A 16,443-nucleotide genomic window follows, 5' to 3' on the forward strand; every position below is an offset into this window, starting at 1 on the left:
AAGTGCCATCTGGTGGAAATTTTATTAAAAGAGATTGGGTGTAAGGGAGAGATTTGTTCTTTGAATCAAAACACAAACCAGTTCACATGAGTAATAGGTCATTTATATAAAATCTTTCAATTTCCTACTCTTCTAGGTTAATATTTCATATCATACCAAGGGGAGGAGTTGCTGTTGAAAAAAAGAAAATATTTTGAAAGATGCCCGAACAAAGCATTGCCATCGAAGTACAATGTGGTGATGATTAGTATCTCATCAGGAAACGACACTAACTACATACAGAATGCAAGCTCAACAGGCTGCTTTCTGTTAAATGGGACTCGGGAACAGCTTTAGCGTCATTTTGTTTTGATTAAAACAAGATGCCACATTACCCTTTACTTCTGATTTCTTTAGCACTTCCTCGTGTTTACGATGTGCTTAGGGCTGTGTAATAACAACACACAGCCCAGGACTGAGAATCCTTTTATTTTGTCTGGTATGAAAGACTTGAAATTTCCCCGTAGTTTAAAGACCCGGGTCAGATGCCTGAGTTGTCTCCGTCCCAGATTCCTTTCTTCTTACTGCAGAGTTCTTAGCACAGACCTCAGAGGTGGAAATGGCATTGGGTGATGCAGGGCAGCGAGAGCGTGAAGGTGTGTTGCGCGCACTTTGGACTGCGCACGGATCTGTTCACTAGCGGTACGTTAATAAAGACTTTGGTTAAGGGCTGGAGAGGAGATGGAGGCGGGGGGCGTATTGTATGGGCCGGGTGAGGGCCAAAGCTGTTTCATTATCGGAGGGGAGGAGGTACTGTTGCTTGGTTCAGGTGTTGGGAATTGAGATTGTTGCTAAACTGCAGGGATGCGGGGAGATGGTTGCGCTTGGATCTGGGGGTGGGGAGACTGTGTTGTTGGGGTTACTATCGTTGCTTTGTTAGGGTGGGGTGAGAAGCTAATTGCTTGGTTGGGGAAGACGTTCCTAAGTAGGTGGTATGGGAGAAATTGGCTGTTTGGTTCGGGGGGTGGGGGAGATAGTTGCTGGGTGGGAAGATAATAGGCGTGCTAGCTGCGGTGTGTATGCACAGCCCACCCTCTCTGTGTGCCAGATGACAGGCAAAGCCCCTATATATGCCGCCGGGAAGCGCATTCATCAGTAGCGCAATCCTTTCTCTTGCTTCCCAAGAAAGTTTGTATCCCAAAGAGCAGAGTCGAGCCGGGAGGCGTGCAGGGACGGGGCCGCTGAGAGCCCGGGATTGCCCTGCACAAGACCCCAGCCCCCCATTTGCTGGGACTCTGCGAGGAGCCATGGGAGAGCCTTTCAGCCTAGACAGATTTTCCCCGGTACTCAACCTCTCGAGTGCCCTGCAGCCAGGCTGGAGCCTGAATCTCTCCTCCTCCCCCGGGGACCGGCACTGGCCTTCCCTGAGCCGGCAGGTGCGGGTGATCTCGGCGACCGCCATCCTGCTGCTGGGGCTGCTGGGCAATTGCCTGGTGCTGCATCGCCTCTGCTGCTGTGGCTGCTGCGGCCGGGGCAGGCGGCGGCGGAAGATGGATTTCCTTATCACCCACCTGGCGCTGGCCGATCTCTACGGCTGCGGGCTGGCCCTGCTCTCGCATCTGGCGGCGGAGCTGTTGGGGGCCGCCTGGCCAGCGGGGGACGCCGCCTGCCGCCTGCTTAAGCTACTGCAGGGCTCCGGCCTCCTGGCCTCGTCCAACGTGCTGGTGCTCATCGCCATGGAGCGGCACCACGTGGTGAGGCGGCCGGCTGACCCGCCGCTGCCCGCCCGGGCCCTGGCCGCGCTGGGCTGGCTGCTGGCGCTGCTGCTCGCCATGCCCCAGGCCTTCGTCTTCAGACTCGCCTCCCGCCCCGGGGGCAGCCGCTGCCTCAGCATCTTCGAGCAGCTGCCGCGCTGGCACGGCCAGGCCTACGGCGTGTACGGGGCCGTCACCGGCTTCTTGGCGCCCGTCAGTTTGCTGTGCTGGGCCTACGGCCGCATCCTCCTCGCCCTCTGGGCCGCCCAGGAGGAGAAGCCGCCGGCGGCGCGGGGAGAAGACGGCAGCGGCCGCCGTCGGGGGCGGCCGGCCGCACGACCCCTGCTGCTGAGGCTGCCGGCCGCCAGCTGCCCCATGCCCCGGGCTCGGGTCAAGACCCTGCAGCTGACGCTAGTGCTGATCGCCCTGTTCGCGCTCTGTCGCCTGCCCCGCTTCGTGCTGGAGCTCAGCATAGCCTTCGGGCCCGGCGGGGAGGCCCCGGCCGGGCTGCGGGAGGCGCGGGCCGCGCTCGGCATCGTGGCGGTAACCAACAGCGCGCTGAACCCCTACGCCTATCTGCTCTTCCAGAGCCACCGGCCCTGGGCGCGCCGTCTGCAGAGGAGCCTCTGCAGTGCGGGACCCGGCCCGACCTGCTGCTGCCCTGGCCCCGAGGGGGAGCCCCGCCGCCGGCCGAACCACCGCGCCCCGCACAGACACCGCCCGAAGGACGGGCAGCCCCCCGGAGCGCAGCGCGCCGCGTTCTGCACTCCAGTGCCGCCGCCTGGCTCAGGCCCCCGGGAGCCTGAGGAAACCTCCGCCTGTGAGAGCGGCTTCTAATCCCCCACCCCCAGAAAGGCTGACAGAGTCCCCAAGCGGCACCACCAGCAGGAGCAAGCAACAGGCCACCGAGGGCAGAGAACCATATCGTTTAAAAACAACAAGGAGTCCGGTGGCACCTTAAAGACTAACAGATTTATTTGGGCATAAGCTTTCGTGGTAAAAAACCCACTTCTTCAGATGCATGGAGTGAAAAGAACATCTGAAGAAGTGTCTCTAAGGTGCCACTGGACTCTTTGTTGTTTTTGTGGATACAGACTAACTCGGCTACCCCCTGATACTTGATATGGTTTAACATCCTCCTTGGCCCAGTGCCTGGCCATCACCCCAGCCTGTCCTTCACCAACACCCCCCATCACTCCTGCACATGCCTTTCTCTCTTCCCATTACTTTTCTGCCAAGTTAATCTTCTGCCACTTCTTCCTGTCTCTCTCCCATACCCTTCCTCTCAATCATCTCTCCAACTTTCCCTTCTTTCTTTTCCAGAGTTTGAATAAGGACAAATATGGGGTTTAAAGTTAACTCCTCTGGTGAGAGGCTCCTTACATGTTCAAAATGCTCCCAAGACGTGAACAAGACATGTTCTGTGTTCATGTGATGACAGAAATTCAATTCCCTAACCAAGCAGGGGGAACAAGCCTCATTCCATCACTCTTTGTAGCCATGTGATGACTAGATGTAATGTGGTTTATAGAAGCTGAACTGTGTATTTTGCATCTTTAATATTTTTATTACAACTGAACTAGCTGCCTCCTTGTTCCTTAGGGATGTGGGGCTCAAAGTTAGGGTTTTCAAACCAGCACCAGTACTTTACAATTATATACAGATATGTATAGACAGGAAGGAATTTCAGAAGTCTTTAACTGAAAGCCTCCTGAAAACTAGCCAGGATGAGGCTCTGTATTATGAGGTTTTCTGCACCATAACAATTTTAATGTCCTTAACCATAGCATTGTCCTTTGTGTTTTCAGTCCTTTTTTTTTTTTTTTTTTTTTTTTTTTTTTTTTTTACAGGAGAAGAGTGCAAAAATCAGCAGGACTGCTGTTGCTATGCAAACTGACTGAATGTTGTACATATGAATAGCTCTATATTTGTAACCTTTACAAATCCTTCTGAACCTTTTTGTTGCACTCTGTGGACTTAGTGGTAACCCATTTGTAAATAAAATCAATGAGTATATGAAGTGACATTTTGTTTAAAGAAACAATTTAAAAGTAATGGTTCCATTTTGTTTCAATCTGGCTGGACTCTGTAGGGTGAGCTGCTGAATGTGTTAATAATCGGCACTGAAGACTGAGTCAGTGGGCTGTGTGGGCAGAGTGTAATGGAAATCTACATGTACAAAACACACCTCGCAAAAGCCAAAGGTCTTCTAAAATTTTTATATGCCTGCCTAAGGAACAGTAACATAGAGCTCATTTAATGAGATAATTGGCTCCCTCCTCCTATTGTTTAGGATTTGGCTAATATTGAATATTTTTAGATGCCCTTTTGGGCCCTGTTCACACTAGAAATAAAGTGAAACATAGGGCTACATCCTGTTTTCAGATAGCTAGGTAAAACTACTGAGTTGAATGTGAATTGTGTATTATATGGCACAATATACATCATGGTATATACATCAACACTACTAACATGTTAGAACTGTATTGGGTTCCATCTTTACTATAATTACAACAGAATTCTGAGACCCAGGGATAACAAGAGTTGTCCTGTAATATAGTGACAACTTGATTCCTGTAGATGAAATCTGAACAGTATTCCATAATTGGACTTGATGCTACAACTGGGAGCTACATAGTTACTGGTTCTCGTAAGTTCATTGGAATTCTAGTGTAGAGAGGCCTTAGAATCACATTCCTATACTGCTGGGGTCAAAAGGTGGTAATTTTGAACACAAGTTTTAACTTGTTTAGGCTGTGTCTAGTTTGTTTCCCTCCTAAAGCTTCACACTATTCCTACCACATAAATGGTGTGTAATGGTGTGTGAACCCCACACAGGCCCTGAAAGGATTTATGTGGGCCCGAGAGGCTAATTATGTTACCTGGCCGCTCCTGGAGGAAGAACTAGGCTTAACTGATCATGAAGACAGTTTGGTAAGAGCAAGCTGGTTATAGGAGACTAACACAATGACTTTAGGCAGAGGGTGCCAGAATGAAGGAGAGCTGCTATGCCATGCCTGGCCACGAGGAGGCCACTATACACAGCTCTGTTGATGGTAATGATGGTGGGAGCATTAGTATAGACAAGGTTCCAACTGCCACTTTTAACACTTGTCTAAGACTGCTGAGATAGAATATAAATTATGCAGTTGTTTAAAAAAAACAACAGTGGCAGTTTGTCCACACTTGAGCGCTCTCACCTGTGGAGCTGCACTGGTGTTAGTCACAGTGGGAAGTTCTAGTGGGGGAAAGGCTAATGTATGCTAGGATTCCAGTTGCGTGTTCACTGTTTCATTGGTTTTGCTACAGAACTGTTACTTGGTCCTCCTAGGCAATTCCATAATGCACCATAGAATAGCATGGTCCAGTGAATAGGGCACTGGACTGGTACTCAGGAGATGAGGGCTCTATTCCTGGCCCTGCCACCAACTTTCCAAGTGACTTTGAGCAAGTCACTGTACCTTTGTGTATTTCTGTTTGCTGTTGTCTGTTTTGTCCCTTTGGATTGTATGTCTTTTCATGCAGGGACCATCTCTTGCTATGCATTTGTACATTGGAGCCTTGATTTCAGGTGAGGTGTCTAGCTGCTACTGCGATACAAATAACTAGTAATAATAATAGATCCTGCCGGACAAGTTCCCTCTGTGCCATTTCAAACTGGATTAGCTCCTTCCTAGAAAATTACATTTAAACATGGTTCTCCCTAGAAAAGTGATTACATTTTGAAAACTGTGTAGATGGAGTCCAACTGTTACAAAGGATTCTACAGAACCACATTAGGACAAGCGTTGTCTATACTAGGTAACATAGTTGCTGTTGGAAAGGGGTATTAACTATCGGTGAAGTTGAACCAGGGCTGTAAAGTGTAAACAATTTAACTATGAGGGTAGGCTGGACTAAACCATGTTCAGCACAACTTCAGAATCATGACTGAGCCTTGAAATTCTGCCACCTTACTGGCAATTACAGGCCAGTAAGCCTAACTTCAGTACCAGGCAAATTGAAACTATAGTAAGAATAGAATTATCAGACATAGATAAACATGGTATGTTGCAGGAGAGTTAACATGCCTTTTGTATCGGGAAATTCTGCCTCACTAATCTATTAGAATTCTTTGAGAATCAACAAGCATATGGACAAGGGTGATCCAGTCAATGTAGTATATTGAACTTTCAGATTGCCTTTGACAAGGTTCCTCACCAAAGACTGTTAAACAAAGTAGGCAGTCATGGGCTGTGTTCCCTCTAAGGTGCACTCACAAGGCCATCAAGGGATGTGCACTAGCTGCCCAGGTGCGCACACAGGTGAGTGTGGAGAATGTGGAGGGTGGGAGCAGTGGGGTGAGGTGATGGGGGTTTGGGGGAGCTTAGGGCATGCAGGGCTGGGGCAGGAGAGATGCCTCTCTCCCCCATCCCCAGTTCCGCCAGGGCTGAGGTGGGGATGGGAGAGGAGCCTCTCTCCCCAACTCCTGCCAGGGTTGTGGCAGGGATGGGAGAGACATCTCTTTCCCCTGTCCCTAGTTCTGGCCAGGGCTGCAGCGGGGATGGGAGAGGCGCCTCTCTCCCCCAGCTCTGGATGGGGATGTGGCGGGGACGGGAAAGATGCCTCTCTCCCTCAGCCCCAGCCTCGGGGCCACGAAGGGTGTGTGTGTGTGTGTGTGTGATATACACACACTGTCTCACACACACACTGACACACACATGTAACACTGCCTCTGTGTCTCACACATATATACACACAGTCTTTCACACTTACCTTCCAACACATACTTATATTGTTGTTGTTACTACATGCACATATGTTCTCTGTAATTTTATTCTTTCAAAGTGCTATTTTTTTTTTGACTGGTCTATGCATGTCATAATTTTTATTTCTCTTATGCTTAAATTCAATTCTTTGAGTAGTGAGTTCTAAAATACCTAACCTGTCCTGGCTGGAGTCATCATCCCTATGGTAACTTTTAAAAAATATATATTATATCTAGGTTTTTTGTTTCTACTGGTGACGCACATCCGCACATTACCTTGATATTGGTGCACATAAAATTCATTCCACACACAGATGAAAAAAATTAAAGGGAACATTGGTCATTGGATAAGAGGGAAGGGCCACTCATGGATCAGTAACTGGTTAAAAGATAGGAAACAAAGGGTAGAAATAAATGGTCAGTTTTCACAATGGAGAGAAGTAAATAGGGTCCCTCAAGGATCCGTGCTGTTCAACATATTCATAAGTGATCAGGAAAAAGGGATAAACAGTGAGGTGACAGACGATGCCAAATGACTCAAGATAGTAAGTCCAAATCTGACTGCAAAGAGTTACAAAAGGTCTCACTAATCTGGGTGAGAAGATGGCAGGTTAAATTCAATGTCGATAAGTGCAAAGTAATGTATGTTGGAAAACATAATCCCAACTATCCATACAAAATGATGGGGTCTAAATTAGCTGTTACCACTCAAGAAAGAGATCTTGGAGTCATTGTGAATATTTCTCTGAAAACATCTGCTCACTGTGCAGTGGCAGTCAAAAAACTAACAGAATGTTAGGAAGTATTAGGAAAGGGATAGATAATAAGACAGGCAAATATTATAATGCCACTATATAAATTCATGGTATGCCCACATCTTGAGTACGGCTTACAGTTCTGGTTATCCCATCCAAAAAAAGAATATTAGAATTGGAAAAGGTGCAGAGAAGGGTAGGGAAAATGATTAGAGGTAGGGAACAGCTTCCATATGAGGAGAAATTAAAAAGATTGGGACTGTTCAAGAACTAGGGATCATCCAATGAAATTGATAGCAGTAGGTTTAAAACAAAGATAAGGGGGTACTACTTTCACATAATGCACAGTTTACTTGTGGAACTCATTGCCATGGGATGTTGTGAAGGCCAAAAGTATAACAGGGTTAAAAAAAGAACTAGATAAATTCATGGAGGATAGGTCCATCAATGGCTATTAGCAAGATGGTCAGGGATGCAACCTCATGCTCTGGGGTGACCCTAAACTTCTGACTACCAGAAGGAGGGACCGGATGACAGGGGATGAATCACTTGATAAATTACCTTGTTCTATTAATTCTCTCTGAAGCATCTGGCACCAGCCAGAGTCAGGAGATAGGGGTACTGGCTAGATGGACCATTAGTTTTAGCCAGTATGGTTGTTTTTTATGTTCACCTGATGGACTTATATGCCTGTGGATCCAAGAACAGAATTTGTCCTTTACTTTTTCCTTAAATTCCATGTGTTGCAAAATTAATTTGACTTGGACTGCAAGAATAGTAGTGTGGATGTTTAACATTGATGTGAAAATGGTGTACATGGTTAGATAGCTTACACTATTAAAGTAACCAATTTTGAAGTTAAATTGGTTTAACTTTGTACAAGCAGAGTTTATGCTGGGTATCTAGTGTAAAGAGAGAGGGTGTATTAAAGTGCTTCCCTTTTCTCCTCCCAGTGCTTCAGAAAGAAGGCTCATACCCAAAGGAGATTAAATAATTTATTTATGGAAGCCAACATATTTGCTTTTGTGTTTTGTTTTAACAAATACTTTGATTTCTTAAAAAGTTACAAGAGAAACATCATGGAATATCAGGGTTAGAAGGGACCTCATGAAGTCATCTAGTCCAACCCCCTGCTCAAAGCAGGACTAATCCCCAGACAGATTTTTGCCCCAGATCCCTAAATGGCCCCCTCAGGGATTGAGTTTACAACCGTAGGTTTAGCAGGCCAATGCTCAAACCACTGAGCTAACCCTCCCCCTTCCTAGATATGCAACCTTAGTTTTAGAATAAGTATGTGGTGAAGGAAGACACCATACAAATGATAAGAAGTGTTTTGGTATTTTTTACATAGTACTTGGTTGATAACATACAAATGTAGAGATTACAAGACATTAAGACAATGATTGGTGGTGTTCATTTTTTGTGTGTGTAACTTTTTTTTTTTTTCATAGAGAAAAACACAAAATTGTAGCTCTGCTGCATATAATTTCTTTTGACTCACTTTTTGGATTGCTGTCTTACCCTTGAGAGGCTTGAATGAAGAGACGTTACTGGGCCAAAGGACAGATGGACATGCCAGGATAAGCAAATGCAGGCCCTGAAAAGTCTGTACTGACCAGAGAGGCAGAATTTTTAAAGCAAGAGAGTTGGGGCCAAGGGGTCAGCTTCCAGCAACAGGAGAATCAGCCCCTCCGTTGCTCTCTACAGAGTTGGAAGGAGAACTCCATTTGCCTCTTCTCCAAATGAACTAGTTGACCAAAAGCCTCCAGCTTCTTAGGGAGTGTCCCCCCTTAACTACCTGTTCCTGAAATCAACTTAAAGCCTTGGGTAGAGACACAACCAAAGCTCCCTGTTCAGAGGGAGAGGAGACTCTAGCCTCCCTTGTACTGGGAGCTGAGGAAAGACTAAGAATTGATCAATACAAGGACTTGCTCAACCCAGTAAGTGATCTGCCTGCCTCACAATGGGATGCCACAATTGTGAGTAATGTGTGCACTTCTCAAAGCTAGTTAATAAAGGCTCCTGAGGTGAGTTAAGAGCTGGTCTGTGTATACAGAGCCAAGCAAAGGCTTACATGGAGCAGAAAGGGTATGTCAGCACCACAGTGCTCCTAACAAAGGTCAGGCCTGCAACTTCCCTGTAACTTCAAGTTCACCTTCCTTTGGTCATTCCAAAAGTGCTCCAATGCATAGGGCAGTCTGTACATTCCATCTGCCTGAGACTGGTAGGTAGACACTGGGCGTGTACCCCCATTGCCCTTTATATTATTTTTGAGGGATATTGATTATAATTAGTTACTAGAGGGAATATGATTATTTCAGGGAGGGTCTGATTATTGTTGTAAGATTAAGGTATTCATTTATTTATCTGTCCCCTTTGATCTTCCTTCCTTTTTATACTAATTTCTGTCCTTACTCCTTTAACACTATTCCCCCCCCCTCCCCCCGAAGTGTTTGTTCCTTCTTAAAACTGCTTGGCCCTTGATTCTTAAATAAATAAACAAGAAAATCAGGATGTTGGGCACTAGGATGGCAAGAGAGGGCAAGTTGCTCAACTTTAGTAATTTTTTTGGACTCATTTGTGGGTTTGCCACAGTCAAGGGGCAGTGCATGATTATGCTGTCCCAGGAATAACCCAACAGACACATGATGACTCTGTCACAGTCTGCCTCCTAGTTTCCCCTTCATCCACAGAGGAAGTACCTAGTATTAGGCCTATGGTAGCCTGCACACTGAAGATTGGTAGTCCCTACCCCATCCTATTGTCCCTCTCCTGTTGTGCCCAGTCCTGCTCAATGACATGGAGATGAGGCAGCCCTGCAAAGGCTCCTCTGTGCTGCTACCTATGATCCAGGAAGCTGGTGCAAGGGAGTAAACAGGTTGCCATATTCCCTCATGTAGCACACGATGTGCCACAGACTGGCCCCTTTGTGAGCAGAACACCTACCCACAACTACATTTTGAAGCAGGCTCACCAGCTTTGAAAGGTACTGCTGTGTCCACAAAGTCTTCAGACTACATAATTTTCCCTTCTATGTAATTTCTTTAAATGATACATAATGAGATACCACTGGAATAAAGGCTTGTAATCATTCTTATTTTGGAATGTACTGTACAGTATACTGCCCTCTTCCAGATCTTTGAACACTGTAATTCTCTTCGCTCTTGAAGTCTTGAGCAGTCCTAGACATTCATGTGTGAATATTTTTCTCAAGTCATATAATCAGTTTCCAATATATTCCTCAGATCTGATCCCTTTTCTATTTTTCAGTTTTGCTGACAGTGATTTTATCGCTATCTGAACCTTTACTAATTTTTAACAAGAATTGTAACTTACACTGCACTGCTCAGAGATTCATTTGCACTATTAATGTATACCTTTGATTCAGAATAAAAACTGAGGGGGAAATACTAATGGTATGTGTAAGATCTGCTTTAATGTATTATGGGAATAAAACCATGATGCACTATTAATGTATACCTTTGATTCAGAATAAAAACTGAGGGGGAAATACTAATGGTATGTGTAAGATCTGCTTTAATGTATTATGGGAATAAAACCATGATACACTATAGTTTAAAATACCACACTTAAAACATCTAGTAAATCAGTCTCTCGATTCAGTTACTGAATAGGTGTACAATGTTTAATCTCAGAAAGCAGATGGTATTTTAATGTTTATCTTTGCCAGTTTAATTTTAGTGTTGCAATATTTATTATGGATTCCTATTCGAGAGCTCTTAAAAATGAAGCATAATGTGATCGTGAATAGTTACTATAGCAGCAGCATGTACATTAGCTTAAAGAATAAGCTGCACATTGAAATGCTTGTGTAATTATGTATTTCATTAAAAAAACAGAGTAGGTTAGAGTTGCCAGTCAATTTTCCTACCTACGCTCCATTTCTTTGTAAGACTGATTATTTTCTGTAAGGTGTACTAGAAGTGATTTAAAAATATTGACATTTTCAAAGTTAAGCTTTTCTTTGGGATTCCCATTTCAGCACATCTCCTTCCTTTTATCTTTTAGTCCTGGATTCTGCATTCAGATACATATAGGTGTAAGTGTCCACTTGCATGGAGAATTGGTACCTTAGACTGTAAGATTTCCTGACTGACTATATCTATTTTATTCAGTGCACAGCATACAATGGATGATTAATGAATGGGTCTACTCACAAACATTGGTCTTCATGCTTTGTAGTTTCCTGTCACATATAGAGAAAAATTGGTGTTTATATTTGCCTATTTATTGCTCTGTGATTTATATGCAAAGTTTGCATATTGTTGAGTTCTGGATAGCAGGCCCCAGAAACAGATGTTGAAAACTGTCCATCAAAGCTCATTAGGAGAGGAAAGAGAACCACAGGTCTCTAATTTTTATATGCCTGTGTATATATACATATATGTATATATATATTTAGAGAGAGTGAGTTAGTTAGTTGTCTATTCAGGCATCTACTTATATGTCTATTCAGGTACCTACCATAGCCTCAGAATTTTTGTTCAGACCAAAACTAGTTATTGCCCTTTTTTGATGCTCTACATCCTTTCTGGTGTGGGTGTGGGGTCGGAGAATCTTTTTCATTATTATTTTAAAATCTATCTGGGTGCTAGGATATTTCACTATAATCTGTATCCCACTGGACTGAATCCTGAGGTCTTTATTCAGTTTTTAATTAGTCCTTACACATGCAAAATCTCATTTGAATTTTGTTGCTTAAATATTAATTGGCTAATACATTCTGTATTTTCTTAATACACAATATTTTATACAAAGCAATTTATACATATATATGTGTACTTTCCTTCCCATGTATCCTTAAAAGCTGATTAACACCTAAAAATATGAAATTTTACATGATGGGAGCTAGGTTTGGTATCGTGGTCAGTTATAAAACAAACATATTTAACTTGCTAACACGGATATAAAAGCTTGCGTGAGCTTTATTTCCATGGATTGCTATCTTAAATTAGCAAACAAATTGTGATGTTATGAATTATATAGTATTGCAATTACAACTGCATATATTCCTTTCCTGAGTGCGGTCATTGTGCTCATTTAATAGAAATTGTTACTATAAGGGCAGTCAATAATCCCTTGTTGCAGTTACTTTATTCATTAGTGTTCATTTGGAGCCACCTGTGAATTGCATCTTTATACTTTCTTGGTTCTTTTAACCAGTCCTGATGCCATCTGAGATTAGCTATAACATTGGAATAATTCTGTCCCAAACTTAGTTTCCAGCTGATAAATTGCTTCTTGTTGTACTTGTGCACAGAGGCAGAGATTCTTGGATAATTTACTATGGAGCGAAGCTTTTTGTCCAAGGAATGTGAGACTTCTGGAAATGTTGTGGCTATGTTTGTCAGTTCATCTGGATCAGCAGACAGATCTGTAACAAATAAAAACCAGTTAAGCGCAATTTGCCAAGATATGATTTGGTAAAAACAGAACCATTAAAAATATCTAGTGAAGAAATGTGGTTAGTATACCAAAGAGCTGAGGAGGTACTGAATGCCCATCTGAATATGCTATATATTTCCATTTGTCAGTTCGAAGCATATAGGTGGAAGAATTCACATTACATCCATGAAATTCACTCAGGACCCATGTGGGGTGCAGCCTTCTGGATGAGACTTCATCTTCTGCCATTTCAGCCAACAATGGTATCAAGGAATATCCACTGAGATTCTGTGGGATAGGAATTCTAGCTATATCTGAACAAAGATATAAACATAGTTAAGCCTTCTTTTAATTAACTCTAATAATGATAATTAACGTTATATCAAAACACTAAATTATTAGTTTTCTGAACAGTGACCATACTACTGTGTTAAAGCGTGCCTTCTAATGATGCTTCCTGATAGGAAACAGAAACACAGAGGTTCACTAAAAAGAACATTATTGAAGCATAAAACCATAAAGCAAGGAAATTCTAAGATACAGTTGTCACATCAATGTGAATTCCACCTTAGTGGGCCCGTGTTGCAGTTCATGTCATGCTCTTTTGTCTTTGTATGTCTGAGGTGAGATCCACCAACACTCTGGACCCTTTATGCCATATGAAAAGACCAGAGCAACGTAAAAGGGCCCTAAAAGCTCCATATGGGACTGGGGGAGGATTCACCTGGCCTAGGCACTGCATTATTATTATTTAGCTTTTATATAGTGCTTTTCAGCAGATTAAATGCTTTACAAAGGGTCAGTATCACTACTCCCATTTTACAGATGAGAAAACTGAGGCACAGAGAGTTGAATTGACTTGCCCAAGGTCACCCATCTTCTTGCAATCCCATGCTGGGAGTAGGGTGGGGGGCAGAAGGGGCCTGCCAAGGGCAGGGCCACAGCTTTGACTCAGGAACCTCTTAGTGCCAACTGACAAGGGGCACAGGAATCTCTTCCCTCGGTATTTACATTATAGCTCAGCAAAACAGTATCATGCAAGGTCTTGAATAAAAGTCTGCGTCACTCAGTATCATTGTGAAATGTTTCAGAGTAGCAGCCGTGTTAGTCTGTATCCGCAAAAAGAAGAGCAGGAGTACTTGTGGGACCTTAGAGACTAACAAATTTATTAGAGCATAAGCTTTCGTGGACTACAGCCCACTTCTTTGGATTCTATATGCATCCGAAGAAGTGGGCTGTAGTCCACGAAAGCTTATGCTCTAATAAATTTGTTAGTCTCTAAGGTGCCACAAGTACTCCTATTGTGAAATGTATGTACAGACACTATGTAAGGAGATATGCATGTGTACATATTATGGAAAATGTCTTCTTAAAGTCTGTGGCTAGGGATTGGTCACCAGCAAAGGTGAAAAACAGGCTGTCAGAAAGGAGATGTTTATCCATCTGTTTACATGTAAATTAAGTATTGTCTGGTTCACAGTGGGTTTCCGATCACCAGTCTGAACTGAATACAAATGAAGAATTGTGGGGATTTGAGAAAGAAACTAACAGGAAGAGAAAAAATGGGGGTGGAAGAACCTATTTAGAGGTGTTCTTCAAACAACTGCCTGAGTATTTTGGTAGGGACAAAGGAGGTGCCTGGGCACAATTTACTGAGGAAGAAAAAGGACAGCAGTTTTGCTTCATGAAAAAGGGTCTCAAGCAGACTTCATTGAAAACACTGGAGAGAACTTTGGGTGAGACAAGCATCTTTAGACAAGAAATTAACCTGTTAGTTTAGCATCTACAATTAAGGGTGTTATAGTTTTGTTTAATATGTTATTTGTTTCTAATACTCTTACTATCACTTAAATCTCTATTTTTTTATAACAGATAAACTTATTCTTGTTTTCACTATAAATATAAGTGCTGTGATGCCAATCAAAGTGGTGATCCTGGGTTGCACGTTACAAGCTGATGTGTACTGTTCCTTTGGGAGCTGCGAGCCTGGTAATTCTGTGAGTGAGTGTTCAGTGGATTAAGGGCCTTGATACTGCAAGGAGCGCTCTGAAACTAAGTGGTTGGTGTGTGCCCATCACTACCTGCACACACAGAGTAAGGCCTGAGGAGACCTAGAAGTCAGTGCTTGTGCTGCCAGAGGCTGCTGGTTTCAGCAGGCACAGACAAGACTGTTTCACACTAAGGGCAAGTGGTAGTTAGGTGCCTCAGAGTCATAACCCTGGGGAGCAACACAACAGCACATGGTGCAAAAGAGATTCTGGGCAGGGTGCAGTCCAGGTAGGCTGCCATAACTCAGGCTGCCCCCCAAGAGCTACACTGTACTAGTGGACTCTCCAGCCCCCAGAGCAGGCCTAGATTAGGAGTGTGCAAAGATGCATTGATACTCTAGGAGGCACAATACAGAATATCACCCATGCTATCTAAATACCAAAGTGTCTATTAAGAATGTAGTACTATTTTTATCATACCTTCAAACACAGTATACTATGTGTCATTAATAACTCTGTGTTTTCCATTTCACAGTGGACTGCAGTAGTGTGTTATCTCCTGTTTTATGCATAGGTTATTGCAGGTACATAGAGTAGTCACTTCATTTGCTAATGGCACCTACTGTATGTATATAGCCCATACTGGTGACATATTTTTTCTCAGTAGCATCTGACATCTTTCTTCTTCTCTCCTAGCTTTGTTAAATTGTTTCTGTAGGCTATCCATCAGTCTATAGATCTGCATCCTGCTATGGTGAACAGGTGGCTTCATGGAGGCAGCATTTGACTTAGCAGTAGGAAGAAAAGTGGTATCTTATGTAAACTAGTAACCTACAGTCTTTAGTCCAGACTATGCCCAGCCCTAAATGAGTGCACAAGGGATATAAGCCCTGGTCCTTTACACAAGGAGTGTTCAAGGCTAACATCTTCAATAGTTGTAGCCTCTCCAACAGGGCTGAGGGAGCCACACCGCCCAAACCACCTCCATACTGACCAGCAAAGCTGAGGCCACCTGGAGGGAAGGGCATGTCCCACCCTGTTAAAGGATATGGAATAAGAGTTGCAATCTTAGGGAAAATATGCCTACCACAGAGTTTCTGCCAGGGTCAATCACGACCCTCTGCAATTTATCCTCAAATCAGTCAGATAGGCAAGGAGTGAATCTCCAGTTTATCCGAAAACAAAGTATTTCGATAAGATGGTTTCTTGAGAAGAGAGAATATTTCCTTGTGACCATATAAGCCAAAGCAATTACATTTGTAATGGCCAAAGACGCATGGGTTGTTTCATCACTTGCCAGAAAGGAAAGGTTAAAAGATGACTGAGATGCTGCTTCCTTTTTTTTCTTAGTCACCTGAATAATTTAATTCTACTTGATTTATGTTTCTATTTTTGACATACTGATTACAGGAAGGAGGAATTGGCAGAACAGAAGAAGACTGAGAGAACAGGAAGGAGATGGCTTTAAAAATACAGATTTCAAGAAGAGAGACTGAAAAGGAAAGATTTTAAAACACTTGGATCAATAAATTATTTGGAGGGAGTGACAGACACAACCAAGAAGGGAGTGATTTAAAATCTGTTAATATATTGTTGGGATCAAATCTGGATTTACATTCACTCCATAAGATGGTATATATCCTGTCCTGGCTCTGAAAGGGCTAATGTTGGCCTGAGCTTAACTGGTTTTTGTTTGTTACAGATCTGTCTGCTGATCCAGTTGAACTGACAAACATAGCCACAACATTTCCAGAAGTCACACATTCCTTGGAAAAAAAGCTTGTGCTTCTGTTGTTTGTTGCTGTACCTGTTCT

The 16,443-nt window shown here is 43.5% G+C and overlaps 2 protein-coding genes and 1 long non-coding RNA gene across 4 annotated transcripts in view; 2 read left to right on the plus strand and 1 right to left on the minus strand.

Annotated features, from left to right (window-relative positions):
• Positions 1-358: 358 nt before the first annotated feature.
• The window catches only part of LOC128839154 (uncharacterized), a 30,530-nt gene continuing 14,445 nt past the window's right edge, over positions 359-16,443 (plus strand). Inside the window, exon 1 of the long non-coding RNA XR_008445378.1 lies at positions 359-681. This is a non-coding gene — a long non-coding RNA (uncharacterized LOC128839154). The remainder of the gene's footprint in view (positions 682-16,443) is intronic.
• GPR150 (G protein-coupled receptor 150) lies at positions 1,098-3,753 on the plus strand. Its single transcript, XM_054031872.1, has one exon. The coding sequence runs from the start codon at positions 1,110-1,112 to the stop codon at positions 2,568-2,570; it is 1,461 nt and encodes a 486-aa protein (XP_053887847.1). The 5' UTR covers positions 1,098-1,109; the 3' UTR covers positions 2,571-3,753.
• ARSK (arylsulfatase family member K) overlaps positions 8,218-16,443 on the minus strand; it is a 57,880-nt gene continuing 49,654 nt past the window's right edge. For both annotated transcript variants that reach the window (XM_054031871.1, XM_054031870.1), the window contains 2 exons: positions 12,731-12,955; positions 8,218-12,630 (listed from right to left, as the gene is read on the minus strand). In XM_054031871.1, the coding sequence (XP_053887846.1) occupies positions 12,350-12,630; positions 12,731-12,955 (506 nt within the window). In that variant the 3' untranslated portion in view covers positions 8,218-12,349. The remainder of the gene's footprint in view (positions 12,631-12,730; positions 12,956-16,443) is intronic.

This window comes from Malaclemys terrapin, chromosome 6, assembly GCF_027887155.1.
Source record: "Malaclemys terrapin pileata isolate rMalTer1 chromosome 6, rMalTer1.hap1, whole genome shotgun sequence".
NCBI classification, from domain to species: domain Eukaryota; kingdom Metazoa; phylum Chordata; order Testudines; family Emydidae; genus Malaclemys; species Malaclemys terrapin.

Excerpts from the sequence above, each read along its gene's own strand:
- GPR150 (XM_054031872.1), top strand. The coding sequence starts at position 1,110 with ATGCCGCCGGGAAGCGCATTCATCAGTAGCGCAATCCTTTCTCTTGCT.